General features: G+C 55.2%; 1 protein-coding gene across 1 annotated transcript in view; it reads right to left on the minus strand.

Moving 5' to 3' along the window:
• LOC102855005 (chromosome unknown open reading frame, human C20orf112) overlaps window positions 1–16,736 on the minus strand; it is a 146,061-nt gene extending 129,325 nt beyond the window's left edge. The window contains exon 1 of the mRNA XM_006881435.1: window positions 16,402–16,736. Coding sequence (XP_006881497.1) covers window positions 16,402–16,722 — 321 coding nt within the window. The 5' untranslated portion in view covers window positions 16,723–16,736. The remainder of the gene's footprint in view (window positions 1–16,401) is intronic.
• Window positions 16,737–16,742: the final 6 nt, after the last annotated feature.

Genomic DNA, 16,742 nt, shown 5'->3' on the forward strand with positions numbered 1-16,742 from the left:
TGGGGCTCACCAGTCCACCACAGGAAGCTCTCCCGGGTTGAATGAGTAAACGGATGGATGGATGATGAAGACCTTCACAGAGAGCAAAGCAGCTGATATGAAGACTGCTGGGTCCACTCTGTCAGTCCCCAGCCCTCCCTGCCTCACTCCTGTAGCTGCTGCTCCTTATTTGTCCCCTCGGAGTGACCTTCTGTACCTCAGACTCCACTCCAAACACAGTGGGCCAGACTCAGCTCTCCACACAACTCCCTCCCCAGTCACCCTTGCTCTGATGCTCCACAGCCTGGGATCTAACCACCTAGCACACGAGCTGGGTTCTCTTCCTCTTTCTATGGCTTGGGCCCCTGCACCTTGGTTTTTCAGCATCCTGAGGAGCAGGTCCAAACGCCTCCCGTACATGGGGTCCCTGCTGACCCTTCCAGCCTCCTGATTTTCAATCCAAAGCCTAGACGAACCCATTTCCTGAGTAGATCAGCTTAGTCCCACAGGACAGCAGACATCTAGAGTACAAGAACCTGGACATAACACCTGCCTTCAAGTCAGCTCTACAACAGCCCTGTAGCTCCATTTGCAGGGGCAGAAACTGAGGCACAAAGAAGAGAATTTAAAAGGCTTGTGACATTCATTTAAATGTTACAAATATTTAGCAATGTCTATTTGATAAATACTTAAGTGAGTGATGATATAGACTCTGTATCAGGTGCTGGGGACACAACAGGGAGCAAGATGGCAAATCCCCCATCCCCATGGGACCCAAGGGTAATATGCTAATAAATATTGGTCAGTGAAGAGAGAATCTGAAGAGTAAAGAGGCTTGAAACCAATCAAGGACAAAGGAATTTGGAAGACAATTTAGGAGGGCCTCCATGAGGAGGTGGCATTTCAAGAGAGCCTGGTGGAAGAGGCCAGTTGGGGTCAAGGGACGAATGGAGGGGCCAACGAGCTGAGCCTTGTGTGTCAAAATGGCTTTTGCTCAGAGGGCAATGAGCTACAGGAGGGTTCTGAGCAGAAGGAAATGTGATCAGGGCAAACACGACAGCATGACAAGAGGAGGCAGCAGGAGAAAGGCTGGTGAGTTCAATTACTGAGAAGAATGTGAGAACAATTAGTCAGCAGTCCCCGGATGGCACAAATGGTTAATACTCTACTATTAGCACAAAGGCTGGCAGTTCAAACCCACCCAGAGGTATTCTAGGAGACAAGCCCGGCAATCTAACTCCCAAAGGTCACAGACTTCAGAATCCTACAGAGTACATTCCTACCACACACACGAAGTCATCAAGGGTCGAAACTGACTCCACTGCACCTAAGAACTCTAAAGGCAACAATAAATGGGGGGGACAGAAAGGAGAAGAGGAACTGGGGTGAGGGACAATGGAGAAGGCTCTGCACACATTCTCATAGTTATACTTCCCCGGGAAAGAGGCATTTAGGGAGTGAGACCTGGGTTGGGAACTCTGGGCTGTCCAGTCAGATGTGGCCTCCCTGAGCTCAGCAGACTGGTCGCTGTGACACAGGGACCGGCTGCCTGACCCAACCAGCTAGATGGCACGTCAAGCCCCCACCTGCTCTCTGACCGCCCCCCCCCCCCGCAGGTGGTACAGGCAGTCCCCGGCATAAGGATGAACTCGGTCCCTAAGTCTGTCTTTAATTTGAAGCTGTACATAATGAGTACAGTTCATATCTGGCATTAATTAGTAAAATGTCTCTCTTAGCAGACACTATATTTCTCTACTTATGAAAGCATCTTTAACACAAGAGTGGCAAGAAGCTGCGCTGCAATGCCAAAGGCATGTGGTTCGAATCCACCAGCTGCTCCATGAGAGAAGGATGGGTGATATCTTTCCATGCGATTAACAGCCTCTGAAAACCCGCTGGAGGGTCAGCTATGGGTGGGTTCCGACTCGATGGCACCCAACAACAACAGCAACAAATCATAAAGAGAGCTCTGAGAGCTTAGTCCATAGGGAGTCAGTCACCAAAGGCCAATGTGTCTCTGATGGTTCAAATCCACCAACTGCCCTGAGGGAGAATGATGAGCAATCTCCAGTGTGATTTACAGCCTCCAAAAACCCACGGGAAGGGGGCGGCAAGGAGTGGGTTCTGACTCGAAGGCAATGAGTTTGAATAATAATCGTGTTTTGATGCATGTTGCCGAGTCATGCTCACTTGTTATGATGAACCACTGTATGCACCTCAATTATTTTTAGTGCACTAAGCTTTATGGGGGTTGGTCCATAAGTGTGAGTTGTATATAAGTTGGATGTTTATAACCCAGGGACTGCCTGTACCCAGCATTTGGTTGGTATCCCTAGCTCTTCAAAAGCTGAGACTAAATCTGTCCTACCTCCACCACTGAGGCAGCACCTATAACAGCTCCTGACACATAGTGGAAGCTCACTAAGTCTCCGTGGCGTGAGTGGATAGGGCCTGGGCACAGGATAGCGCTGGGCAGAGCAAGGCCGTAGTTGACTCAGCACCTAAAAACAATAACAGAGCAGGTGCCAAAATTTGCTGAATGAATCCATAAATGAATAGATTGTCTACTACTCTTTATTGTTTGCCCTGGTTTCTGGTGTTAATCTGGGTTATTTAAATAACCAAACTGCTCATCTCAGAGTCTTCTTGTTAACTAGGCTCCAGACAACATGTCTTACCTGTATCCAACAACAAAGTGCAGCTGGATCTACAGCTATGCCCATTTTACAAACGAAGAAACTGAGGCCCAAAGGGGTTAAGTGATTTCCCCAAGGTCACTCACCACCGAATAGCAGCACAGCACAAACCTGGACTGGGGTCTAATCAGCTCCACTTTAATATCTCTCAGGATGGGATCTTATCAATGACACCATCTTCCCCAATTCAGCTGTAAATCTCTTGAAGGGCAAGTACCCAAAGGTGAGATATCTGATAAACAAGCCCTCCTCCAGCACCTGCGCACTACCTTTGTGGTGTGGAAACCAAGGTCCAGAGCTTTGGGGCTTTTCCAAGACCTTCAGGGCCAAGGAGTTCAGGGTAGACTTTGAATCCTAGTCACCTGGGGCGTGTCAAGGGCCCTCTCCACAGCTTCTCCATGCCCCGCAGTCAGTCCCTACCCTCACCCGCCAACCCAGTACACAGGCTCCCCAAACTGTGACCCCAGGATGAAGCTGCCCCTACTCCCTGGAGCCCAGACAGGTGTCAGGAAATTCCCTCTGAGCCAGGAGACTTTCTCAAGATTTGAGGCAGCTGGGCTGACCCTCAGTCTGATCTCTCACCTCCACCTCTTCTCTGGAAAGATGGAAGCCTTGGAACGTGAGCTTCAGGACCTGGGCTTCAAAAACCCAAGTCGACAGGGTACGTAGCTACACATGTGCAGTAATGACAGCAAAGCCTGCCAACATTTGCTGAACATTCAGTCCTAACCCTGCATTCTGCTGGACCTTTCAAACCAAACCCACCAATCCAACTCACCGCGACCCCATCAGAACTGCCACGTAGGGTTTCCACAGCTTTCAGCTTTCCGGAAGCACAATGTCACATCTTTCTCCCTTGAAATGGCTGGGTTTGAACTGCTGAGGTTTTGGTTAGTAGCTGGACACTTAACCAGCTGCTCTGTGGGAGGAAGATGGGCTGTCTCCACAAGCACAACTTAAAGCCTCTGAAAACCTGCTGAGGGTCGGCTATGAATTGGTTCCAACCTGAAGGCAATGAGTGAATGAGTGTAGATGAAGAAACTGAGGCAGAGATAGGTGGAGCAAACTGCCTGAGTCACAGAGATGTATATAGTGGATTTGCCAGGCTGTAATGCCAAGCATTTGGGGAAGGCACAAGAGGGACTGGATGCCTGTGGGCCTGGCAGGGGGAGCCACGCAGAGGTGGGTGGATTGGATACTTCTCACTGTATCCCCTTTAAGAATTGCTGATACCTTTTATTACACTCTTCTATTATCTTTTAAAAAACTCTTCTGCATCTGTCTCCAGTGTTTCTGCTCTCTCCTGGAACGCCCTATCCCATCCTCACCCATTTCCTGGCTTGTCTGGGCACAGGAGCCCTCCTTGGCTCCACCCCAACCTCCATGGTACTCTCTCCCCCTCCTTTATCTCGCTCTTGGTGCCTCCCACACCGTGCACTGCCCATGGGTCTCCTCTAGAGGCAGTGACCGCTGGCCCTGGCCTGGGCGTGGGCTGCACCTCTCCCTGAAGGCCCCACCAGACTGAGGAGCACAGCTTTAGCTCACAGGAGCTGGCACTGCCCTGTCCCAGTGGATGTGAGCACACTGGCTGACCGACTACACACAGGCTCCACTCCACTCCTTTGCCCTCCCGGGGCCATAGCATCCCTTAGAGACTCCTGCAGCCAGCCCTGTGTGTGCCAAGCCCTCCTCCGTGGAAAGAAGCACCTTTAAGCCTGTGCAAGGACCTCATGGGGACGCAGCATCTGGGCCTTGCCCCCGCAAGAGAATCGAGGCTCAGGGACAGAGAGCAGAGGACATGGCCCTTGAGCTCAAAGCCCTGTTCTGTTTATCACCAGCTGTGTGGCCTCTGCCAGTTCCTTAACCTCTCTGAATCTCAGAATCTTCGTTGGGAAGATGAGGACCCAAGAGTACATGGAGTTCCACACATAAAGTGTTAAGCAAACCACCTGGTATTCATAAGCACTTGGTATAGACTAGCTTCAATCAGCTTAAATTTTACCCACAACAACGCAGGGCTATCTGATACCACTCTTGCCATTTTACAGATAGGGAAGTAGAGACTCAGAGAAGTCAAGATGTGCTCATGGCTGCACGCTGGGTTGGGGCTCCAGGACTTAAACCCAAGGCTCTCAGGCTCCAGCAACAGCAACCTAGGTTGCTGCACCCTGTCCCCGCCCTGCCCCCCGCCTGTCTCTCTCCTTCCCTGAAAGTCAATTTCTGATTGAAAAAAAGGGACTCGCTGGCCCCTACTTCCCATTTTTTGGCCTTTGGCTTCCGCCAAGGCCTTCTCTCATCCAGACCCAGAGGCCTGTCAATCTTCTGGGCCCACTCAACCAACCACCCCTGCCTCTGGCCAAGAGCAGCAGCGTGTGGTTCAGACCTGGGTGGTCTCATCTCTAAAACCCAAACTGTCAGCACTGCCTCATCCTTTCAGAGACCAGAATATCGATCCACTCACAATCAAAATCCTGACGGTGGCTCCATTTCATGGCAGGCTTAACCATGTCCACATCCTGGTACAGACAATTCACATAGAACCACAGCTTTCATCACCCCATTTTATAGATGAGGAAACTGAGGTCAAGCAAAGTAGTCAAGGTTGTAAATGGCAGAGCCTAGACTCTACACTCCCTAGTTCTATGCTTAGTTGACCTGAGGCCTCAAACTGAATGCACACAAAGGTCCCTGTCCCAGTCCGCTCCTGTCCCTGCCCCAGCTTCCAGATCACCCAGAGGGACTCTGCCCACCCTGCCTCTCTTCTTCTCCTTTGGCCTATACTCTCTGGGCCCATCACAAAGGTCTCCTAACCTCCGTGGGGAAATAATACCTATCTGGGAAAAGGTCCCATTGTGTGTCCTGTCCAATCAACTTAGAGAGTTATCAGCCACTCATAGTTATGAGATCAGGAGACCAGAGCAGAGAAGCAATTTTCCCAGAGCCACACAGCATGTGAATGGTGGCTACAGGGTCTCAATATAGGTCTGTCATTTGTCATGTTACTTACTCCCTGACTCTCCCTACGGGTGCCATATCTAACACCCAGACCCACCTGGGAGGACCTGCTGCCTGGAGAGACCTTCCTTCATGTCCCTCAAACAGCAACAAACACACTATTTAACCACTGCACAGAGATTCTCTCCTTTAGCTTCCCCAACAAGAAATTGAACTATCAAACCCATTTTGCAGATAAAAAAACTAAAGCACCAAGTGGTTACTTAGTTGGGTTCCCTGCAGACTCTGAGCCTTGGTATGCTAACCTGTAGAATGGGGTCATAATGGTCTCTATTCCTCAGCATGGCTGAGGACTGAGCAAGATTATGGAAGCCAGGGGCCCTTAAAGATACACCCTTGAGGTATTTTCAGAAAAGCTGGCATCCTGAGTGCGGTGTTGTGTTTTTTTCTCTGACCAGCCTGCCAAAAGACCCCAAATCTCCACGAATCTGTCCTCAGCCCAGGATAACGAGAAAACGATGAGTCATTCACCCAAGTATAGGCCTCCCAGGAGCCTGCATGGGTCCGAGCTGGGCAGGAAGTGTTTCAGGCTGGAAAGCGTGCCCCATGAATGTGAGGACATCCCATCTGTCCCCACTGAAGCCTGAGTCACCAGGTCTCCTCCAAGGCCCCCACTACCTTGGGAAAGGCGTTCAGATCGCGCACACCAGGCCCTGTCCCAGGCCTGCGTGTCTGCCTGCATTTCCTGGTTTTCTAAGTAACCCTTCTTTCCATTCAAGGATCCCAGGGTCATCCTTGGCCCTCAAGGTTCCCTCCCTTTCCCTCCTCCCATATAACCAAACCTTGACCACTCTATTGCTTGTCCTCAGTGGGGGACAGTCCCCTCCTCATCCCAGGCCTGGTCACTCTTCATCTCACCATTTCCTGACTCATTTTTCCCTCTGTGGAACACATCCCCCTCTCATCATAGATTCAGCCGGCTCCTTCTAAAGCCCAATCTTGACTTCTCTCTCTCTCTCTCTCCCTACTTAAATACTCTCCCAGGAGCCCCCTCCTCTCCTTGGGCTCACACACTAGTTTTTCTGAGTGGCTTTCCAGATCTTTCTCTCCAATCTGGTCCCAGCCAATTTCACCGACTCACCCCCTCAGGACCATAAGGCCTCCCACAGGCACAACATTCATTCTCCGGCCCAGTGGTTCCCAAGCAGATATGACCACGCACCCACCTCTACCCACTTGGAATGTTCCACAGAACATGTCTCTCCAGGAAAGCCAGCTCCCCATGCTATCAGACACAGCTTGTTCTGCCCCCACTCAATGCCATCACACACCCCCTAGTCCTTGCCCACCATTCTCACTCCCGGAAATGAGCTTCCCTTTGTTCTTCTTTTGGGCCCTCAAGGTCTAGCTCAAATGTCACCTCCCTGAGGACTTCCTCAACACTCTCACGAAGGAGGCCCTGGCCTCGGGTTCCTGAGGCCCCTGGAGTGCAGAACGGGATGAGACCACAGTTCTCCAGTGCCCGCTCTGAGGCGCCCGGTCCCCTCCTCAGACGAAGGGACTATTCTAGGCCTTTGCAGTAAACAAAATAGAGGCAGGCTTCTCTAGTGGCCATCACAGGGGAGGGGACAGATGCTAAACATATAAACAAGTTACACTTACACACACACACACACACACACACACACACACACACTTTTTTGTTGCTGTGTGGTGTTAAGCTGAATCGACTCGTAACTGATTTTCCAGCAGGTTTTCAGAGGCTGTAAATCCCATGGGAGGAGACTGCCTATCTTTCTCCTGGTGGTTTCAAACCACCTAACTTTGAGTTGGCAGCACAACTCCTTACCACTAGGCCACCAGTGTGTGTGTGTGTGTGTGTGTGTGTGTGTGTGTGTGTGTGTGTACTGGTGCCGTCAAGTCGAGTACAACTCACAGCAACCCTATGAACAAAAGATCTGAACCCTGTCCTATCCTATGCCAACCTCCTGACACGCAAGACTCCACTGTGTCAGTCATCACATCAACCCACCTGGTCAAGGGTCTTCTTCTCCTTCCCCCTTCCTCCCCCTCCCCCCATACACACACACACACACACATATATGTGTATGTGTATGTATGTATATATGTATATATATATATATATATATATACATATATATACACACACACATAAATTTGTTGTTATTTGCTGTTTGAGTTGAATATGACTCATAGAAAGCCTATAAGCAATGGCTCTGAACCTCCCCTATTCCTGAGCCAGCCTCACCATGTCCCAATGCCACAGTCACTGTGTCACTCCATCTTGTCGAGGGTTTTCCTCTCTTCCATTGATACTATATACATAATATATCTGTGTGTGTGTGTGTGTGTGTGTGTGGTGGTGGTGGTGTTGTTCTGTACTACCAAGTCAGAACTGACTCATATCTGACCCTCCATCTGATTTTCAGAGGCGGTAAATTGCATGGGAGGATTGTCCAGCTTTCTTCAGCAGAGCAGCTGGTGAAAGGGAAGCTGCATGTCTTTGGAATTGGCACACAATTCCTTACCATTAGACCACCAAAGTGGGTGTGTGCGCTCTCTCTCTCTCTCTCTCTCTCTCTCTCTCGGGATGATAAGGGCTATAGAGAAAAGAGAGAAGGCATGGAGGATATGGGGAAAGAAAAACTGGATCAAGAAGCCTAAGGTGGTCCTGATTGTGTAAGCAGGGAAGGCTTCTTTGAGGAGGTGACAGCTTGAGCAAAGACCTAAAGGAGGACAAGGAACGAGCTCCACAAAGATCTAGGGGCAGAGCATTCTATACCAGGCTAATAGCCAGTGGAAGGGTCCTGGGGCAGGAATGGGCTTAGTGTTTGCAAAGCAGGTGGGAGATCTGTGTGGCTGAGGCCAAATAAATGAGGGGACGGAGGAGGGAGGTGGGGTCAGGGGGTACAGGACCAGGTCATGCAAGGCCTGGTGGGTGGCAGTGATGACCTTAGCTTAGCTCTCAGAGAGATGGGAACCCTGGAAGTTCTGAGCAGGCAATTTGACTTGCTTTTTGCAGTTCACAGCCCCCTCCCCAGTTTCTGTGCAGGAGTCAAAGCAAGTGTGAACATAGGGAGCCCAGTTGGGAGGAAGGATGCTAAGTCCCCTCCAGGCTTGAACCAGGGTGTAGGCAGTGGACGTGGTGAGAGGATCTGAGTTGTATTACAGGTAGAGACAACAGAATTTGCAGAGGAGTTAGATGCAAGTGGTGTGGGGGACCTGTTAAAGACAGTAGAACCAAAATGACCCCCAAGCAGGTGCCCTTAGCCACCTGGGAAGAGCTGGCTTGGTAGGGAGGCCCAGGGCAGGAGCCAACAAGTAAGTGATGATGCATGCGTGGGCTCTGGACCCAAGTGAACTCACTCACCCAGCTCTGGTGCTATGTGGGGCCCTGGACGAGTTTCCCCCTACTTTCAGCTTCAGTTTCTTCCTCTGCAGGGAAGTCTCCTGTCCCATCCAAGGGGACTGAGTGCTCAAGGCTGGATGTCCCGATGGGCGCTAGGACAGGTCGGCCTCCCAATCCCTACCCCTGCCCTATGCCTCCTGTAGATTGTCCCACTGGGTCCGCAACTATGGTTGCGATGGGACAGGAAGGGTGGACAAAGGGAGGGAGTGTCATCTGTCTGCCCCCCAGGCTGCTGGGGGGCAGGTGATAGGAGTCTGCGAGCCTGGGAACATTAGGGTCCTCCTCTGGCTTTCCCCCTCAAAGGTCCTCACCAGATCTCTGTTTCCTGGGGCTTCGAGTAACACACAGCCTGTCACATGCTCATTGTGGGTCATGGGGTGTCCACTGCTTCTCTGATTCCAGGTTCCCATCTATTTCATTCCATCAGGGGAAGTGAAATGAAATAAGAAGACCTTATAGCAAAATGGGAGGCATGCTCATGGCCCTCGCCCAGGGAGGCAGCCCTCACTCACTGCTTTCTCTGGAGAAGCCCAGTGTCCTGTGACTCAGGGCTAGGAGTGGGGGCTCCTGGGGGGCTTGCCCTTCTACCTGTGGGCATTTATTTACCAGCCCCTGGCAAGACCCCACCTTCATCCTTCTAGTTGCCTTCCTTGACCTCTCGGAACACGGATCCCCAACATCAGGCAGGGATTTGAGGCAAGAGGCTCATCTGAGCCATCCTCATACTAAGAAAACAGAGATTCAGAGCAGGACAAGGAGAGATACAGGGCTCCAAGTTCCTAGCTCTGAGGGTTCACACCACACCTGTAGTGTTTCTGCTGCTCTGTTCATTTCTCCCCTCTGCTTCACTCACGCAAAGTCTCCAACACCACCGAGGACAGAGACACGACTCAGTTACAATCTCCTGGAAACGAGTATTTGCTGCCCACCTAATATGCACCAGGGAGTTTGATGGACACTTCATCTCCACTGTCCCATGACGTCTTTCATCGCTCTCCCCATTCTCCAGATGAGGACACTGAGGCTCAGCAAGATCACACAGCAGCTAACACAAAGACATTCTACCTTCTCCTGGCTCTGTGCACTGACACATTAATCTTGAACCAGGTTCTACAAGGACATTATTATAAGTTCTATTTTACAGATGACAAAACTAAAGCTAAACTGGTAAAAAGGTACCACTGGGATTTGAATCCCAGGCCCTGTGGCATGCACCCCCAGACCCTTAACCTCCTTTCTCTATCAGTGTGGGCCAGGGGCAGAAAGTGGATTTGGGAATCTTTGGCCTGAGGCTTTTATTCGATGGCTGCCCTTCTCTGGGAGGGACCCCACGTTGCTACTGTCCTCTCTCTCCTTCTTACGGGCCCAGGAGCCTGGCCAGGCTCTGACATTAATTAGCATAGTGACTTTTCAAGTGTATTTCTCTGCCAGTCACTACCCTCAAATGGCAACAGAGCCTTTCTCTGCAAAAGTTACCACAAGCGAGGAGGAGGAGCCCACTTTCCAGACGAGGAAACTGAGACTCAGCAAAGTCAGCCAGGCTGCTCGCCCAAGGTCATTTGCCCAAGGAGTGATTGGACTGAGACTCCACGGAACACAAGCACACACAGAGGTCCAGGTCCCCTTGCTTCTCAAGTTCAGAGCCCTCTGTCCCGCATGGGCCTCTTCTGCTCCCAAAAGGATTTGGACTCAGCAGATGCAACCATGGTAAAGCTTCCAAAGGTAGGAAGCAGGGGTGGAGGGTAAGGAAGAAGGACGCTGAAAGTCAGAAGGTGCCCTGGCCACCTCTCACGCCCCCTCCCCTCATGCTTGGCCAGACAGCTGCTGAGACCCCTTGGGTGGAAGGTTGAGGGCAGCAGCTCGAGTGACCTCGATGACAAAGAAGGGCACCCTGACATCACCCACTGCCAAACAGAACAGCTTTCCTCAGTGAGGACCCTGCACATGTGTGCACGCACACACACTCATGCCGTGGTCTGCCAGTGCCCACACCCCAGGTGCTGGCACATCTGCTGACACAGACGCTCACCACCACACGCATTCACAATCACAGTCTCCCCTCCGCCGGTCCACATGCACTGCCCCAGACACATGTGCGTACCCGAGCACACCCATCCGCAGAGGGAGAGGCACATGTGCACTCACACCCACACAGCCATGGTTCTGTGTGGTTCTCAACACACACACAGCGCCCTGCCCTCAGGCCTATGCAAGCATTTGCCACATACACTCCCTCCAAAGAAATCCTGGCTTGCTAAAAGCCAACCTTCATCCCTGGACAGCTCCAGATGCAGCCTGACTCCCATCCGGCTCCTGTTCCAGAATTTCTGGGTCCCAGACACTCAGGGATGGGAAAGTGGCCCAAAGGGGTCATGGAAGTGAGCGTGTTCACGCGAGGCCTTTCCTACGCAAGAAAGTGTATGCTGTCCCACCCCCAGGGAGAAAGTGACCCAGGGAGAGACCGAGAAGGCAGAGCCTGACCCTCCAGCATTGTCCTGGCTTTGAAGCATGGCCCCCTAGAGTCCCTCGGACCATATTCACCCGACTTGTGGAGGCTTAATTAACAAAATGGCCCACTTCTGCCACTCATGAAAAAGCCAAATGGGGCCCAGGCCAGACGTCACTGTTAAACTCCTCTCCACGGTCCCCAAGGCCCAGGACAGCAAAGCCACCTTCCTCCCACTCATATTCTCCTCCAGGAAAGCCACCTGCCGCCCTCCCCCCCGGGGCATTTCACAGGTCACAACTCCTGCTCCAGGTACCTACCTGTGACCAGAGACATCTTAAACAGAAAAATATGCTAATTCAGACTAAGATGTAATGGGCTGAAACCTTATCACGACAGACATTAAGTTTTTCAAATTGGATTGAAGGCCAGTATGAAAATGCATCTCAGGGGACACTCAAGTTCAGGGTCTGGGTCATTCCGTAGCGTGACCTTGGGGAGTTCTCAGCCTCCCTGAGCCTCGGTTTGCTCATCTGAAGAATGGCAATGACAGTAGCACTGGCCTCTGGACAAGACTTCAATAAGCTGATGTGTATCAGCCTCTCGGCACCATGACAGACACACAGTAGGTGACTCAGAAGTGGTGATGATAATTTGGAGAAAACCAGGAAATACTGAAGTATTCAATCAAAGGTCACTGCATATATTACACTGAGCTAAGTTAGAGGCCACTTCCCGCCCAGACCCACAGCCGCAGGTGCCAAAGGTTTATGCAAAAGCTCCAGGGAGAAAGACTTAAGGCTGTGAAAACCTCTCCACTAAATGAACGCTGTCTGCAAACTGGGAAAAGACCACCATTAGTCAATTTGGCCAGCGCGACACCTGGGGTCCAGCTCGCAAAAGCCTGGTGTCAAGGGTAGAGTTTGGTAATCATAACACTTCCCCCTGGGGCAGGGGCCCTAATGGTGGGCTTCTGGGCATCTGTGATGGGAGACAGAGAGCTGAGGCTAAACTTTGAGCTCCACTTCTGCCCCATCCCAACAGAAACACTGAGACCTCCGCTTTCCCATCTGGGGTTTCCCATCTGGAAGATGGTGTCATTGAGCTGAGAATGTCTCTCCTCAGGTAGCCTTGGGATTCTCTGACTTTTGGAGGTTGAAAGGCCAGGACTCCACCCCAGTATTCACCTGTAGTCCTCACAGACCCTGGGGACAGCCCTATCCTTCCAGGCAGGAAAAGAGAGGAGTCGGTTAATTTTGTGGCGCACGCTAGCATGGAATTGGGGATCCTGATTCCCTGTGGAATTGGCACCCCTGCTCTGCAGCTTGTGGAGATTAGAGCAGGTCAAACACAAGAAATAATAAACCGTAACCAAGCTTGGTCTGGCCAGGAGGGCCCTGCTCAAAAAAGATCTTATCCCAATGAGCACCCCTTGCCGGCCCCTGGAAGACTCCACCCTCCCCACCTCTGCCTCTACCTTCTATTTCCTGTGACAACCTGCAAATTGAAGATCAATTTGCCTCCCCCCAACACACACTCAGGCTCCTGCCACCCTGCCCCGCCCCTGCTGGGCCCCAGCTGCAGGAGGCCCCAGCACAGTGTAATTCCCCTCGCCCTCTTCTCTGCCCTGGGCCCGTCCGGACAGATTAAGCCTTTGTCACACACACCCAGAAAAGCCCAGGGCCAGATGGGACGGGACAAGTGGTGTCAGATCATCGACCCACAGCCAGCCAGGACAAGGGCAGGGCCCCAGCCACAGTACTGCATATGGCAGGAGGAAGAGAAGGAGGGGTGAGGCAGGGGGTGGGGTGGGGTGGAAGATAACACACCCTGGCCACCTCTGGGACCTGTGACCACCTGGGTGCCCTTGCCCAGCTGCTGGGGTGACCCAGCTTCCAGGTACCATCTTCCCTGAAGTCCTGCTGCCTGCCTGCCGCCTCTGGCAGTGCTTCCACTGGCTTCTCTCTCATGCAGCCAGCTATGCCCACCTCACCTACCAGCTGGGCACTCCTGAAGCAAGCACAGGGTCCAGCCCACCCTGACTCCCCAGTAGCCACCACAAGTCAATCACACAACAAACAAATGCCAGTCGGACAAAGGTTTCTAGCCCAATGACCTTCACACAAACCCATCCAGAATCAAACTGCGAGATTACTCCCCACTGACACTTAGGACAACAACTAACTTTAATTGTGTGTGATGTGTGTGTGCGTGTGAGTGCATACGTATGCACGAGTGTGTGGAGGCCAGTGAAGGGAGGGATGTCCTTTGCACCTTCCAAAGAAGGTCCCCCATTGAGCTCCTCCCAGGAAGCGGCCACACGCTGCCCTAGCAATTCCCAGCAGGATTTGTTCCTCTTAGGTCAGTGAAAAGGCAAATGGAAATATAAAAATACTGAGTCCCAGGAAGATGCCTGGAGAAGGGGGTGGCAGGATGGGACTTGGCCAGGCTCTGGCTGGCTGGCTGGGCGAGTGGCAGGTAACTAACGGGGCCCTCTGGGGACCAGCAGGCCAGCCAGGCAGGCGTTGGGAGCTGGAGGGGCGGGCTATCATGGGAGGGCACGTCTGTTGTGTTTGTCGGCTTCCTGGCAGCCAGGAGGGGAGGCCTGGGTCCCCTTTCTCTGCCTCCCAGGCAGGCTGTCCCCTGGGCAGGGTTTATTATTGGTCTGAGAGCCAAGGAGGTGGCTTGGGAGGCCCCTGCTGTGAAGGCGGTCCGTCAGGTCTGGAGAAGGGTCTGAAGCTCTGGGTTGGGCTGGCAGTACAGGGCTGGGAGGTGGGGGCACTTGGCCTTGTTAGCACTGTGGCTTAGGGGAGAGCACTGTCCCAGGCTGCCCACTCGGGGTGCCAGAGCAAGATTAGAGAGCCAGTGAGTCAATGGACAGATCTTAGGGAGGTGGTCACTCACTGCCCCTCAACTCTAGCAGTGGACAGAGAAGGGCTCCCACCTCAGACCAAAGAGTCGGTTAGACTAGGTCTTGCCGCTCCCAGAGAGGGATAACCAGAAGAGGGCATGGATGGGGAAGCCTTCATTCATGGCTGGGGCACTGACCCAGGGCGGGGGGCACGCACCCGCCGACCATCTGGTGGATCACTGATCCTGAAAACCGTAATTCAGACTAGGGGCACCGACCCAAAGGTGGGGAGAAATGAGGGGGTACCGAATGGCATATTGGGAAGGGTTGTCCTATCCTGGGGAGTGGTGATCGCTCCTGGTGGGAAAGTGGGCAGTGATTGGGCAAGGGAAGAGATCCCTGACTCCATCGAGGTGGGGACAATGACCCAGACACCTCGGGCTTGGGGGGGGCCGGCGTGTTGCACACTGATTGAGGCTGGGGGAGGGGGCGTGACTCGTGCGGGTAAGGACACTGCCTTTCCCTCACACAGCCCGGTCTCTCCCTCCGAAAATCCGGCCCCGGCGCGCCCCTCGGCCCGGCCCTTGGTTGTCGGTCCGGCCGGAGGCGGCAGCGGCGCAGATGGGCTGCTGGCGGCCGCAGCGGCAGCGGCGCGGTTATCAGCGCTCCTCGCAGATGGGCCGCCCGCCCTCCGCGCTCGCGGCGCCCCACTCCCCGCGGCCTGCAGCCCCGTCCCCTGGGCGCGGGGGGGAGGCGCTTCTGGATCGGCTCCCTAGCTCCCGCCTCCATCCCTCGCGGCCCCCTCACCCCGCGGGCCCGGCCCCGGCGGCCGCCGGAGGGGGAGGGGGAGGGGACAAGTGCACTTTTCGTAACGACCGAATCAATTGTGTGTGAAGAGCCCGCTCCGGCCGGGGACGGGGCTGCGCGCGGGCGGGCGGCCGGGACGGGGGAGGAGCGGGAGAGGGAGCGGAGGAGCGAAGGAGGGAGGGAGGCCGGCGCGGGGCCGCCCCGCTCGCTTGCTCGGGCCGGGCGAGGCCCGGGAAGGAGCAAGGGGGGCAGGGAGGGCGGCTCGCCGGCCGGGCCGGGCCGGGGGGCGGTCCGCACTAATGGAGGGTCTCGGCGACTGAAAGTTCAAAGCTCAGCGACGCCCCAGGAGCAGCTGCCCCCCAGCCCCCACCCGCCGCAGAACAATGAGGTCCCGGCGGGGGAGCGGCAGGGCCCGCGCCGCACGCCCCCTCCAGGGCGCCCCGGGCCGAAGGGGACGCCCCCGCCCGGCCGCCTGCCTCTTTCTCGCAGGCTGCGGTTCCCTGTCCCCTCCCCCACGCCACCCCGCCCGAACCGGGTCGGCCCGGGGGACGGGGGAGGGGAGGGGATGGATAGGTCAGGCCGCCCCCGCCCCAGGGAGGGGGGGCGCAAGGGGCCCGGGGGGCGGAGAGGGCGCCCCACCCACCCGCGGGAGGCCGCTCCTGCGCCAGGCTGCGGCTCGGGCCGCCCCTCCCCGGGCCAGCCCCGGGTGGGGTCGGGGCGCCTGTACCCAGGCGGGCCCTCTCCCCTGAAGCGGGGAGGCCAAGCGGACTCCGCGTCCCATGGCTGTCCCTGCCCCCCTCCGCGGCACCACCCCCTGCACACACCGCCCAGCCGGCCCGGGGGCGGGAGCGCTAGGCGCCCGGGACAGGCAGCCCCGGGGCGGGCGTGTTGGGGGGGAGGCTTGGGCTTCGGAGCAGCCGCCTGCTGGCGGGGGGAGGGGACGAGAGGACGGAACATGCTGGGGTGAGCAGCCCGGGACAGCCCGCCCGGCACGGCCACAGCCCCGGCAGCGGCGCGGAGGGGGCAGGGACGCCCTGAACCCAGAGCGCTGCTGGGGCGGGCCGGGCGGGCCGGTGGGCTGGGATGCGTGCGCCCCGAGCGGGCCAGACACACGGACAACCTGAGGGACACACGTTCGGACACACATGCACACCCCCACCCCGCCCTAGCCCGTCCGCCCCCTCCCGTCCCGAGCCCCGCGGCGGGACCGGCCCGCGGCCACGGCGCGCGCACTCACCGAGCCCGTCTTGACCGGCACATACACCACTTGGCCCATCTTGGGTTCCCGGCCGCTGCCCAGGCGGAAGCCCTTGGAGCGCACCCAGAACTGGAACTTGCCTTTCTCGCCGGCCGCGGGGCCGCTGCCTGCGCCGGTCCCGCCGCCGCCCTGCAGGACCTCGGCGATCCGCTGGTATTTGCTGCGTGTCACCGTCTTGGTTTTGGCCGAGTCGCCGTAGGTGCGCAGGCACCAGTCCCGGAACTGGCGGCCCAGCTCCGAGTCCCCGGGGCTGCGCTCGCGCTCCCAGCCCCCGCGCAGCAGCAGCGTCGGCTTCGGCATCCTCCCGCCGCGCCCGGCGC

Source organism: Elephantulus edwardii, unplaced genomic scaffold, assembly GCF_000299155.1.
Source record: "Elephantulus edwardii isolate Elephantulus edwardi_28Jun2011 unplaced genomic scaffold, EleEdw1.0 scaffold00015, whole genome shotgun sequence".
NCBI classification, from domain to species: domain Eukaryota; kingdom Metazoa; phylum Chordata; class Mammalia; order Macroscelidea; family Macroscelididae; genus Elephantulus; species Elephantulus edwardii.